The sequence below is a fragment of the Pseudophryne corroboree genome, chromosome 3 (assembly GCF_028390025.1).
Source record: "Pseudophryne corroboree isolate aPseCor3 chromosome 3, aPseCor3.hap2, whole genome shotgun sequence".
In the NCBI taxonomy this organism is placed as follows: Eukaryota; Metazoa; Chordata; class Amphibia; order Anura; family Myobatrachidae; genus Pseudophryne; species Pseudophryne corroboree.
This window is the reverse complement of record NC_086446.1, coordinates 412,618,786-412,631,611: the sequence shown is the minus strand read 5'-3', so window position 1 is coordinate 412,631,611 and position 12,826 is coordinate 412,618,786. Positions and strand designations below refer to the sequence as shown.

The window sequence follows — 12,826 nt, the reverse complement described above, 5'->3', positions numbered from 1 at the left end:
CGTGGTGTCGACATGTATGAGGACGATATTGGTGTGGAGGCGGAGCAATTGCCAAATATGCAGATGTCACCCCCCAGGGGGTCGACACCAGAATGGATGCCTTTATTTGTGGAATTACGTGATGGTTTATCTTCCCTTAAACAGTCAGTTGAGGACATGAGGCGGCCGGACAATCAATTAATGCCTGTCCAGGCGCCTCAAACACCGTCAGGGGCTGTAAAACGCCCTTTGCCTCAGTCGGTCGACACAGACCCAGACACGGGCACTGATTCCAGTGACGACGGTAGAAATTCAAACGTATTTTCCAGTAGGGCCACACGTTATATGATTTTGGCAATGAAGGAGACGTTACATTTAGCTGATACTACAGATACCGTAAAACAGGGTATTATGTATGGTGTGAAAAAACTACAAACAGTTTTTCCTGAATCAGAAGAATTAAATGACGTGTGTGATGAAGCGTGGGTTGCTCCTGATAAAAAGTTGATAATTTCAAAAAAGTTATTGGCATTATACCCTTTCCCGCCAGAGGTTAGGGCGCGCTGGGAAACACCCCCTAAGGTGGACAAGGCGCTCACACGCTTATCCAAACAAGTGGCGTTACCCTCTCCTGAGACGGCCGCACTTAAGGATCCATCAGATAGAAAGATGGAAGTTATTCAAAAGAATATATACACACATGCAGGTGTTATACTACGACCAGCTATAGCAACTGCCTGGATGTGCAGTGCTGGAGTAGTTTGGTCAGAATCCCTGATTGAAAATATTGATACCCTAGATAGGGACAATGTTTTACTGTCGTTAGAACAAATAAAGGATGCATTTATCTATATGCGTGATGCACAGAGGGATATTTGCACACTGGCATCTCGGGTGAGTGCTATGTCCATTTCAGCCAGAAGAGCCTTATGGACACGACAGTGGACAGGCGATGCGGATTCAAAACGTCACATGGAGGTTTTGCCGTATAAAGGGGAGGAGTTATTTGGAGTTGGTCTATCAGACTTGGTGGCCACGGCTACTGCCGGGAAATCCACTTTTTTACCTCAAGTCACTCCCCAACAGAGAAAGGCACCGACCTTTCAACCGCAGCCTTTTCGCTCCTACAAAAATAAGAGAGCAAAGGGCTTGTCGTACCTGCCACGAGGCAGAGGAAAAGGGAAGAGACACCAACAGGCAGCTCCTTCCCAGGAACAGAAGCCCTCCCCGGCTCCTGCAAAAACCTCAGCATGACGCTGGGGCCTCTCAAGCGGACTCGGGGACAGTGGGGGGCCGTCTCAAAAATTACAGCGCGCAGTGGGCTCACTCGCAGGTAGACCCCTGGATCCTGCAGATAATATCTCAGGGGTACAGGTTGGAATTAGAGACGGATCCTCCTCATCGTTTCCTGAAGTCTGCCTTACCAACCGTCTCTTCCGAAAGGGAGAGGGTGTTGGAAGCCATTCACAAGCTGTACGCTCAGCAGGTGATAGTCAAAGTACCCCTATTACAACAAGGAAAGGGGTATTATTCCACTCTATTTGTGGTACCGAAGCCGGATGGCTCGGTAAGGCCTATTCTAAATCTGAAGTCCTTGAACCTCTACATAAAAAAGTTCAAGTTCAAGATGGAGTCACTCAGAGCAGTGATAGCGAACCTGGAAGAAGGGGACTTTATGGTATCCTTGGACATCAAGGATGCGTATCTACACGTTCCGATTTACCCCGCACACCAGGGGTACCTCAGGTTCATTGTTCAAAACTGTCACTATCAGTTTCAGACGCTGCCGTTCGGATTGTCCACGGCGCCTCGGGTCTTTACCAAGGTAATGGCCGAGATGATGATTCTTCTTCGAAGAAAAGGCGTATTAGTTATCCCATACTTGGACGATCTCCTAATAAGGGCAAGGTCCAGAGAACAGCTGGAGACAGCTTTAGCACTATCTCAAGAGGTGCTAAGACAACACGGGTGGATTCTGAATATTCCAAAATCCCATTTAATCCCGACAACTCGTCTGCTGTTCCTAGGAATGATTCTGGACACGGTTCAGAAAAAGGTTTTCCTTCCAGAGGAAAAAGCCAAGGAGTTATCCGATCTGGTCAGGAACCTCCTAAAACCAGGAAAAGTGTCAGTACATCAATGCACAAGAGTCCTGGGAAAAATGGTGGCTTCTTACGAAGCAATTCCATTCGGCAGATTCCATGCAAGAATATTCCAAAGGGATCTGTTGGACAAATGGTCAGGGTCGCATCTGCAGATGCACCTGCGAATAACCCTGTCACCAAAGACAAGGGTGTCACTTCTGTGGTGGTTGCAGAAGGCTCACCTATTAGAAGGCCGCAGATTCGGCATTCAGGATTGGATCCTGGTGACCACGGACGCCAGCCTGAGAGGCTGGGGAGCAGTCACACAAGGAAGAAACTTCCAGGGAGTATGGACGAGTCTGGAAAAGTCTCTTCACATAAACATTCTGGAACTAAGAGCAATCTACAATGCTCTAAGCCAGGCGGAACTTCTCCTGCAAGGAAAGCCGGTGTTGATTCAGTCGGACAACATCACGGCGGTCGCCCATGTAAACAGGCAGGGCGGCACAAGAAGCAGGAGTGCAATGGCAGAAGCTGCCAAGATTCTTCGCTGGGCGGAGAATCACGTGATAGCACTGTCAGCAGTGTTCATCCCGGGCGTGGACAACTGGGAAGCAGACTTCCTCAGCAGACACGATCTTCATCCGGGAGAGTGGGGTCTACATCCAGAAGTCTTCAACATGTTAATAGACCGTTGGGAAAGACCAATTGTAGACATGATGGCGTCTCGCCTCAACAAGAAACTGGACAAATATTGCGCCAGGTCAAGAGATCCACAGGCAATAGCTGTGGACGCACTGGTAACTCCTTGGGTGTACCAGTCAGTGTATGTGTTTCCTCCTCTGCCGCTCATACCAAAGGTATTGAAGATCATACGGCAAAGAAGAGTAAGAACAATACTAGTGGTTCCGGATTGGCCGAGAAGGACTTGGTATCCGGAACTTCAAGAGATGCTCACGGACGAACCGTGGCCTCTACCTCTGAGAAGGGACCTGCTACAGCAGGGTCCCTGTCTTTTTCAAGACTTACCGCGGCTGCGTTTGACGGCATGGCGGTTGAACGCCAGATCCTAAAAGGGAAAGGCATTCCAGAAGAAGTCATTCCTACCTTGATTAGGGCACGGAAGGAAGTCACCGTGAAACATTATCACCGCATTTGGCGAAAATATGTAGCGTGGTGCGAGGATCGGAGGGTTCAGACGGAGGAATTCCAACTGGGTCGTTTCCTACATTTCCTGCAATCAGGATTATCTATGGGTCTCAAATTGGGATCCATTAAGGTTCAAATTTCGGCCCTGTCAATATTCTTCCAAAAAGAATTGGCCTCTGTCCCTGAGGTCCAGACTTTTGTCAAGGGAGTACTGCATATACAGCCTCCTGTGGTGCCTCCGGTGGCACCGTGGGATCTAAATGTAGTTTTAGATTTCCTCAAATCCCATTGGTTTGAACCATTGAAAAAGGTGGATTTGAAATATCTCACATTGAAAGTGACTATGTTACTAGCCCTGGCCTCTGCCAGGAGAGTATCTGAATTGGCGGCTTTATCTTATAAAAGTCCTTATCTAATCTTCCATTCGGATAGGGCAGAACGGCGGACTCGTCCGCATTTTCTCCCTAAAGTGGTATCAGCATTTCATCTAAACCAACCTATTGTGGTGCCTGCGGCCACTAGCGACTTGGAGGACTCCAAGTTGTTGGACGTTGTCAGAGCCTTAAAAATATACATTGCAAGGACGGCTGGAGTCAGAAAATCTGACTCGCTGTTTATATTGTATGCACCCAACAAGTTGGGCGCACCTGCTTCTAAGCAGTCGATTGCTCGTTGGATTTGTAACACAATTCAACTTGCACATTCTGTGGCAGGCCTGCCACAGCCTAAAACTGTAAAAGCCCACTCCACAAGGAAGGTGGGCTCATCTTGGGCGGCTGCCCGAGGGGTCTCGGCATTACAACTCTGCCGAGCAGCTACGTGGTCGGGGGAGAACACGTTTGTAAAATTTTACAAATTTGATACCCTGGCAAAGGAGGACCTGGAGTTCTCTCATTCGGTGCTGCAGAGTCATCCGCACTCTCCCGCCCGTTTGGGAGCTTTGGTATAATCCCCATGGTCCTTTCAGGAACCCCAGCATCCACTTAGGACGATAGAGAAAATAAGAATTTACTTACCGATAATTCTATTTCTCGGAGTCCGTAGTGGATGCTGGGCGCCCATCCCAAGTGCGGATTATCTGCAATACTTGTACATAGTTATTGTTAACTAATTCGGGTTATTGTTAAGGAGCCATCTTTATGAGGCCCTTTCTGTTGTCATACTGTTAACTGGGTTTAGATCACAAGTTGTACGGTGTGATTGGTGTGGCTGGTATGAGTCTTACCCGGGATTCAAAATGCCTCCCTTATTGTGTATGCTCGTCCGGGCACAGTACCTAACTGGAGTCTGGAGGAGGGTCATAGGGGGAGGAGCCAGTGCACACCACCTGACCTAGTAAAGCTTTACTTTTTTGTGCCCTGTCTCCTGCGGAGCCGCTATTCCCCATGGTCCTTTCAGGAACCCCAGCATCCACTACGGACTCCGAGAAATAGAATTATCGGTAAGTAAATTCTTATTATTTCCAGGACGGCTGGAGTCAGGAAAACTGACTAGCTGTTTATCCTAGATGCACCCAACAAGCTGGGTGCTCCTGCTTCTAAGCAGACTATAGCGCGCTGGATTTGTAGCACTATTCAGCTTGCGCATTCTGCGGTGGGACTACCGCAGCCTAAATCTCTAAAAGCCCACTCCACAAGGAAGGTGGGCTCATCTTGGGCGCCTGCCCGAGGGGTCTCGGCTTTACAACTTGGCCGAGCTGCTACTTGGTCAGGGGCAAACACGTTTGCAAAATTTTATAAATTTGATACCCTGGCTAAGGAGGACCTGGAGTTCTCTCATTCGGTGCTGCAGAGTCATCCGCACTCTCCTGCCCGTATGGGAGCTTTGGTATAATCCCCATGGTCCTTACGGAGTTCCCAGCATCCACTAGGACGTCCGAAAATAAGATTTTACTCACCGGTAAATCTATTTCTCGTAGTCCGTAGTGGATGCTGGGCGCCCATCCCACGTGCGGATTGTCTGCAATACTTGTAAATAGTTATTGTTACACAAATCGGGTTGTTATTGCGAACCATCTATTCAGAGGTTCCATTGTTATCATACTGTTAACCGGGGTTCCTATCACGAGTTATACGGTGTGATTGGTGTGGCTGGTATGAGTCTTACCCGGGATTAAAAATCCTTCCTTATTGTGTCAGCTCTTCCGGGCACAGTGTCCTAACTGAGGCTTGGAGGAGGGTCATAGGGGGAGGAGCCAGTGCACACCAGATAGTCCTAAAGCTTTCTTTAGATGTGCCCAGTCTCCTGCGGAGCCGTCTATCCCCCATGGTCCTTACGGAGTTCCCAGCATCCACTACGGACTACGAGAAATAGATTTACCGGTGAGTAAAATCTTATTTTTTTTTCCTGTCGATAGGAAAAAACAGACTCCCAACTGACTTTTCAAACATTTGAATCTCCCCCTTTATGTCTGTTAACGGTGTCGTTCAGACATAACGCTTTTGGCCCTGCAGCACTGCCGGGTTACAGGTGGGCAGGTTCAAATGCCTGCCCAGTTGTGACTTGTGACCTGACATATCGAGCGGCTGATAGAGTATGCATACACACTTGCCAGTTGGCTGCTGGGTCGGCTATCAGGTGCTTTCTCGCACAGGTGTGTACCCAGTCTCTGTCGCGCCCGCTGGCAGCTATTCAATTGTTTTTGATATCAGCATTTCCGCTTGCAACCACCAGGGATGGCAAACTGAAATGCGCAAAAAAAGTAAGCCGTTTGGGCCCCCATGACTTTTTACTCTGGTTTAGGTGCTTTACATGGCTAATCCTGAGTGCTATAGCGGTGATAACCGGAAACTATTATTGCCCCGCAATCTCCCGTCACTTTAGATGGGAGATCGGGCGCGATATAACAATTGACTATCGGCCATTGAATGCAAAAGATGCCACTTTAACAAAGTATCTTTTGATAGCGGAGTCCGTCTCACTCTGCACACGTGTGTAAACTTCTATTGCGACTTACCGCATTTATATCTAAAACTCTTGCAGCCATATAAGGGGCAGAGTCAATTAGCTGCCGGGCTTACCGTGCAGTTGAAGCTCCGCGTTGATTGGCCAAAGCTGTTCAGTCACCTGCCGTTTAATGGCTAACACATGCTAACCTTTATATTCCTAGTTAAGTTCCCAGAGCTATGCTGTTAGCAAGGTAAGCCACAGAGGGGGCACTTAACTTATACCTCTTTCAGACCGCAAATGCCGGATCCTACCCGGTAAGACAAACGTGTACTTACCGGGTGGGATCCGGCATTTGCGCTCCGCTGCTGGCTTTCCGACCCGGCAATATACCGGGTCGGTTGCCATAGCAGCGGAGGGAGCAGCAGGGGCGGGGGTGGAGGCGGCGCTGGGAGATGAGCTCATCTCCTGCGCTGCCTCTCCCTATGCTGTGAATGGGATCAGTGTCGCATCGACACGGCTCCCATTCACACCGCACCTGACCCGGTAATCAACCCGGGTAAAACCCTTCTTTTTTACCGGGTTGAATTACCGGGTCAGGCGACCCGCTAAAACGACCAAGGACCTTTCACATCGCACACTGACCCGGGTCGACACGGCAATATGCCGTGTCGATACCGGGTTATTTGTGCGATGTGAAAGGGGTATTAGATTTTTTTTTTTTCACAGTATCTGTCTGGGTCAAATCTGGAATTTATTTTTATCACTTGGTAGCTGTTGCACACAGTGAAGCCAAGCATTTTGAGGCCGATTCAATTAAATACTTACTGACTGGATGGGGTGTGGTATTGAAAGTCGACAGTAACTAGGTCGACAATGTCTAGGTCGACCACTATTGGTTGACAGTAACTAGGTTGACAGGGTCTTTAGGTCGACAGGTCAAAAGGTCGACATGAGTTTTTAATGTTTTGGTGTTTTCTTCGTAAAGTGACCGGGAACCCCAATTAGTGCACCGCGTCCCCTCGCATGGCTCGCTTCGCTCGCCATGCTTCGGGCATGGTGCCTTCGCTCCGCTATCGCTTCGCTCGGCACAGATTACCGTTCCAATCGTAGTCCACGTGGATCGTTAAGTATGAAAAGGTTAAAAAAAAAGAAAATTGTTAAACTCATGTCGACCTAAAGACCGTGTCGACCTAGTTACGGTCGACTTTCAGTCCGGATCCCGACTGGATGCTGCAGTGGTCATGTGACTGCTGGCATCCTGACTGCTGGTATTTAGTCTGTATTCCATATATTCTGATATATTTACATTTGTGAATAAACTGATCTTGCATAAACAAATGTTGTCTAATTCTTCTATTTAATACTGTACATCTAGCACTAATTATACTCATTTTAAGAAATGTTCTCATGGATGGTAATAAAATTAGTCTCAAAGAACAAAACTGTCATTACTCCAAAGTAGGCAATAAATAAGTACAACGGTTTCTTCCTTTTAATACGTTCCCTGTACTATTTTCAGATACTACGGTCTAATTTTATTTTGCATTGAGAGATAGATCTATCTATCTCAGTTTATAAAGTTTCCTTTCTTACAGGTGAAACGGAAATTGGATTTGGAAGCAGTACACAGATATGTTCCAGAGGGACTCCAGACACCTCGTGGGAAGACGAGAAACCCTGGAAGAGGTTTGACGAAACTTAAATTTTTTTTTTGTTTTTTGAATGGGTTAGTCTTTTGGGAGATTTTGTGTTAACACTATGGGGGGAAATTCAGTTGTTGGTTACCCTGACTGCCACTAGATGACGCCTAACAACCACCGTTTCAGCTCACAGGCTCCTGGGTAGCGAGCCGAATGTGTGAAAAACACTGGTTTGAAGCACCCTAACCTGGATTTTAGCTAAACCTGGTACTGATGAGTGTACACAAGGGTCATGTGTGCCCAACTGGGGGAGGGGTGGATTCAGTAGCTCCGGTGGGCACCCACAAAACCATTCAATCGCCCCCCCCCCCCCCCCATGTCTGTAGCATAATTTCTGTCTTTCAAAACAGTTTTCCTTTGAGCAAATATGTTCTTTCCTTTCATACAGACTTACATCTGGCCAATGAGTTTAAGATTAAATTATTCTACAACATATGTGGGTGAAGTGAGTGACCCGCTAGATTGGCCTGCACGGCAGGCCAATCTAGCAGCAGCAGCGATGCACAGGGCTGCGCATCGCTATCGCTGTAAGGGCTACACACGGAGCAATCAGGCTTATATTCTAAGCAATCTAGTCATTGCTTAGAATATCGCTCCGTGAGTACCCCCCTTTACAGACTGAATAGACCATATGAACTTAATCAAATTAGTTTTGGTTAATCTGAAGTGAGCACACATTTACATCAAACTGAATACTTTTCCTGTTTAGGGTTACCGTAGTTTTACAGCTACAATATGACTTGGGACTTTTATCCCCTTGTTCTTTGCAGGAGTTAAATCCCCTGGGGAGAGGTCTCGATATGAGACATCTTTGAACCTCACAACCAAGAGATTCCTGGAGCTCCTTAGCAAGTCTGCTGATGGTGTGGTGGATTTAAATTGGGCTGCCCAGGTGCTAAACGTGCAGAAGAGGAGGATCTATGACATCACCAATGTGCTTGAGGGGATACACTTGATTACCAAAAAGTCTAAAAACCACATTCAGTGGCTGTAAGTTTACATTCAAAAAATTCTTAATTTGCTTTTTGTTGACTGGTCTTATATTATACACTTTTCTCACCTGGCCATAATTCGAGACAATAGCATGTTATGGAGTGTCTGTATCAGGGGCACAACAGGGAGGGAGAGCGTGGAGACTGCTGGGTAGGGGGGGGGGGGGGGGGGGGGGAGGCTGCTGCAGTTGAGCAGCAGTCTCTGCGCTCTCCCTGTCTGATGTGCTTCCGTTCCGCTATATAGCGGCCAATAAAAAATCTCATGGGAGAGGGTGGGTGCTGTTGCCCTGACTGCCTCCACACGTGGATACACCATAATATACTTTATAGCTACATAGTCAATGGTGTGAATTGGACATCATTAGTGCTATGCAGGCTTGGCTGGTTTAAACCAAATGGCTTTTAAAAACATTTATTATTATTATTATTAAATTATGATTGATTTCTCTGACGTCCTAGGGGATACTGGGAACTCCGTAAGGACCATGGGAATAGCGGGCTCTGCAGGAGACTGGGCACTCTAAAAGAAATATTAGGTACTATCTGGTGTGCACTGGCTCCTCCCTCTATGCCCCTCCTCCAGTTAGATTCTGTGCCCGGCCCGAGCTGGTTGCACACTAGGGGCTCTCCTGAGCTCCTAGAAAAGGAAGTATTTGTTAGGTTTTTTATTTTCAGTGAGATCTGCTGGCAACAGACTCACTGCTACGAGGGACTAAGGGGAGAAGAAGCGAACCTACCTGCTTGCAGCTAGCTTGGGCTTCTTAGGCTACTGGACACCATTAGCTCCAGAGGGATCGAACACAGGCCCAGCCTCGGTCGTCTGGTCCCGGAGCCGCGCCGCCGTCCCCCTTACAGAGCTAGAAGCAAGAAGATCATCCTGGAAATCGGCGGCTGAAGATTTCGGTCTTCATTAAGGTAGCGCACAGCACTGCAGCTGTGCGCCATTGCTCCCTATGCACACCACATACTCCGGTCACTGATGGGTGCAGGGCGCTGGGGGGGGGGCGCCCTGGGCAGCAATTAGAGTACCTTAGATTGGCAAAACAACACATAATATAGCCTAATAAGCTATATATGTGTAAAAATCCCCTGCCATAATATAATTATAAGAGCGGGAGAAGTCTGCCGAAAAAGGGGCGGGGCTATCTCCCTCAGCACACTGGCGCCATTTTCTCTTCACAGTGCAGCTGGAAGACGGCTCCCCAGGCTCTCCCCTGCAGTTTCCAGGCTCAAAGGGTTAAAAAGAGAGGGGGGGCACTAAATTTAGGCGCAAATTGTATATAAAAAGCAGCTATAGGGATAATTCACTTATGTTAGTGTAAATCCCTGATTAAATAGCGCTGTGGTGTGTGCTGGCATACTCTGTCTCCCCAAAGGACTTGGTGGGGTCCTGTCCTCAGTCAGAGCATTCCCTGTGTGTGCGGTGTGTCAGTAAGGCTGTGTCGACATGTTTGATGAGGAGGCTTATGTGGAGGCGGAGCAGGTGCCGATAAATGTGATGTCACCCCCTGCGGGGCCGACACCAGAGTGGGTGGATATGTGGAAGGTATTAACAGACAGTGTCAACTCCTTACATAAAAGGCTGGATGACGTAACAGCCGTGGGACAGCCGGCTTCTCAGCCCGTGCCTGCCCAGGCGTCTCAAAGGCCATCAGGGGCTCAAAAACGCCCGCTACCTCAGATGGCAGACACAGATGTCGACACGGAGTCTGACTCCAGTGTCGACGACGATGAGACATATGCACAATCCACTAGGGGTATCCGTTGCATGATTACGGCAATGAAAAATGTGTTACACATTTCTGACATTAACCCAAGTACACCAAAAAGGGTATTATGTTTGAGGAGAAAAAGCAGCCAGTGTTCTTTCCCCCATCAGATGAGTTGAATGAAGTGTGTGAAGAAGCGTGGGCTTCCTCCGATAAGAAACTGGTAATTTCTAAAAAGTTACTGATGGCGTACCCTTTCCCGCCAGAGGATAGGTCACGTTGGGAGATATCCCCTAGGGTGGATAAGGCGCTCACACGCTTGTCAAAAAAGGTGGCACTGCCGTCTCAGGATACGGCCGCCTGGAAGGAGCCTGCTGATAGCAAGCAGGAGGCGATCCTGAAGTCTGTATATACACACTCGGGTACTATACCGAGACCCGCAATTGCCTCAGCATGGAGGTGTAGTACTGCTGCAGCGTGGTCTGATACCCTGTCAGATAATATTGATACCCTCGACAGGGATACTATTTTGCTAACCATGGAGCATATTAAAGACGTCGTCTTATATATGAGGGATGCACAGAGGGATATTTGCCGGCTGGCATCCAGAATTAATGCAATGTCCATTTCTGCCAGGAGGGTATTATGGACCCGGCAGTGGACAGGTGATGATGATTCTAAAAGGCACATGGAGATCTGCCTTATAAGGGTGAGGAATTGTTTGGGGATGGTCTCTCGGACCTCGCATCCACAGCAACAGCTGGGAAGAAATTTTTTTACCTCAGGTTCCCTCACAGCCTAAGAAAGCACCGTATTATCAGGTACAGTCCTTTCGGCCTCAGAAAAGCAAGCGGGTCAAAGGTGCTTCCTTTCTGCCAGAGGCAAGGGAAAAGGCTGCACCAGACAGCCAGTTCCCAGGATCAAAAATCTTCCCCCACTTCCTCTAAGTCCACCGCATAACGCTGGGGCTCCACAGGCTGAGCCAGGTGCGGTGAGGACGCGTCTCCGGAACTTCAGCGACCAGTGGGCTCGCTCACAGATGGATCCCTGGGTTCTGCAAGTAGTATCACGGGGATACAAGCTGGAGTTCGGGGCGACTCCCCCTCGCCGTTACCTCAAATCAGCCTTGCCTGCTACCCTCAGAGAAAGGGAGGTAGTACTGGCAGCAAATTCACAAGCTGTATCTTCAGCAGGTGATAATCAAGGTACCCCTCCTTCAACAGGGACGGGGTTACTATTCCACAATGCTTGTGGTACCAAAACCAGACTCTTCGGTGAGACCCATTCTAAATTTAAATTCCTTGAACATTTATATAAAAAAGTTCAAGTTCAAAGTACCTCAGGTTTGTGGAATCTCAGTGATCGCAAAAACGCGCTATAGCGCGTATTTTACCCCATAATGAGGATCGGGGACTCGCTTTTACAAAATGAGTGCGTCCCTGGGGACGCGCTCCGTTGTAGGCAGTCCTGTAGCTCCTTTCATCTCTCCGCCGGGTCCCGCTGCCAATCTTGTGGCTTCATTGATGTCTCTGGGTCCAGCGGCCAATCCTGTGGTGCCTTTTAGGTCCAGCGGCCAATCACATGTATACACCAAGGTCTCCCTCTCAAACCCCTCCAATAGCCGGGCTTCCGGGAGGACTAGTAGACGGGGAGGAGCTGTTGGTGCCTTTCACTCCTGTATGCAGCTCCGGCACCCGTACTCAGAAGGCGGCCCGAACTGCAGCGTTAACAGGCTCTCTCTGCAGCCACCCGTCTCCTCGCCGTCCCACCGCTGCTATTCACTTCTCCCCCCTCACCGCCGCGGCCACTCAGGATGCGGGGGCATGCGCCGGTGAATTCCAAGGCTCGGCACTTACAACGCTGAGTCCTAAGTGGCCGCGGCGGTGGGGGGTAGAAGCGAATAGCAGTGCTGGGACGGGGAGGAGACTGGTGCCGGCAGGGAAAGCCAGTTAATGCTGCAGAAGAGGTTACTACATCCCGCCCACAGCAGTGAGGAGCTAAAGAGAAGAATTTCAAGCAGCCCCTGGCATGGAGGATTCATGTTAGTAATAAACATATGGGCAATTGGGATGGCAGCAGCTAACGATTCAAACACTGGGGGTGAGGGCAGTGCCCAGCATACACCAACACAAATGCACACATTGGCAGCATAGTTACCCCACCCCCATATACCCACACCCTCCATAGCCACAGTGCCATCACATGCACCCCACCAACCACACAGTGCCCATCATACACACCCCTAATACCCACACATTGCCCATTATACACACAGTGCCAATCATACGCACTCCCCACAACGTGTTCACACTGCCCATTATACA

At 48.8% G+C, this 12,826-nt stretch overlaps 1 protein-coding gene across 2 annotated transcripts in view; it reads left to right on the top strand.

The window, feature by feature from the left end:
* The window catches only part of E2F1 (E2F transcription factor 1), a 72,213-nt gene that overhangs the window by 31,362 nt on the left and 28,025 nt on the right, over positions 1 to 12,826 (top strand). For both annotated transcript variants that reach the window (XM_063960215.1, XM_063960214.1), the window contains 2 exons: positions 7,697 to 7,787; positions 8,572 to 8,791. In XM_063960215.1, the coding sequence (XP_063816285.1) occupies positions 7,697 to 7,787; positions 8,572 to 8,791 (311 nt within the window). The remainder of the gene's footprint in view (positions 1 to 7,696; positions 7,788 to 8,571; positions 8,792 to 12,826) is intronic.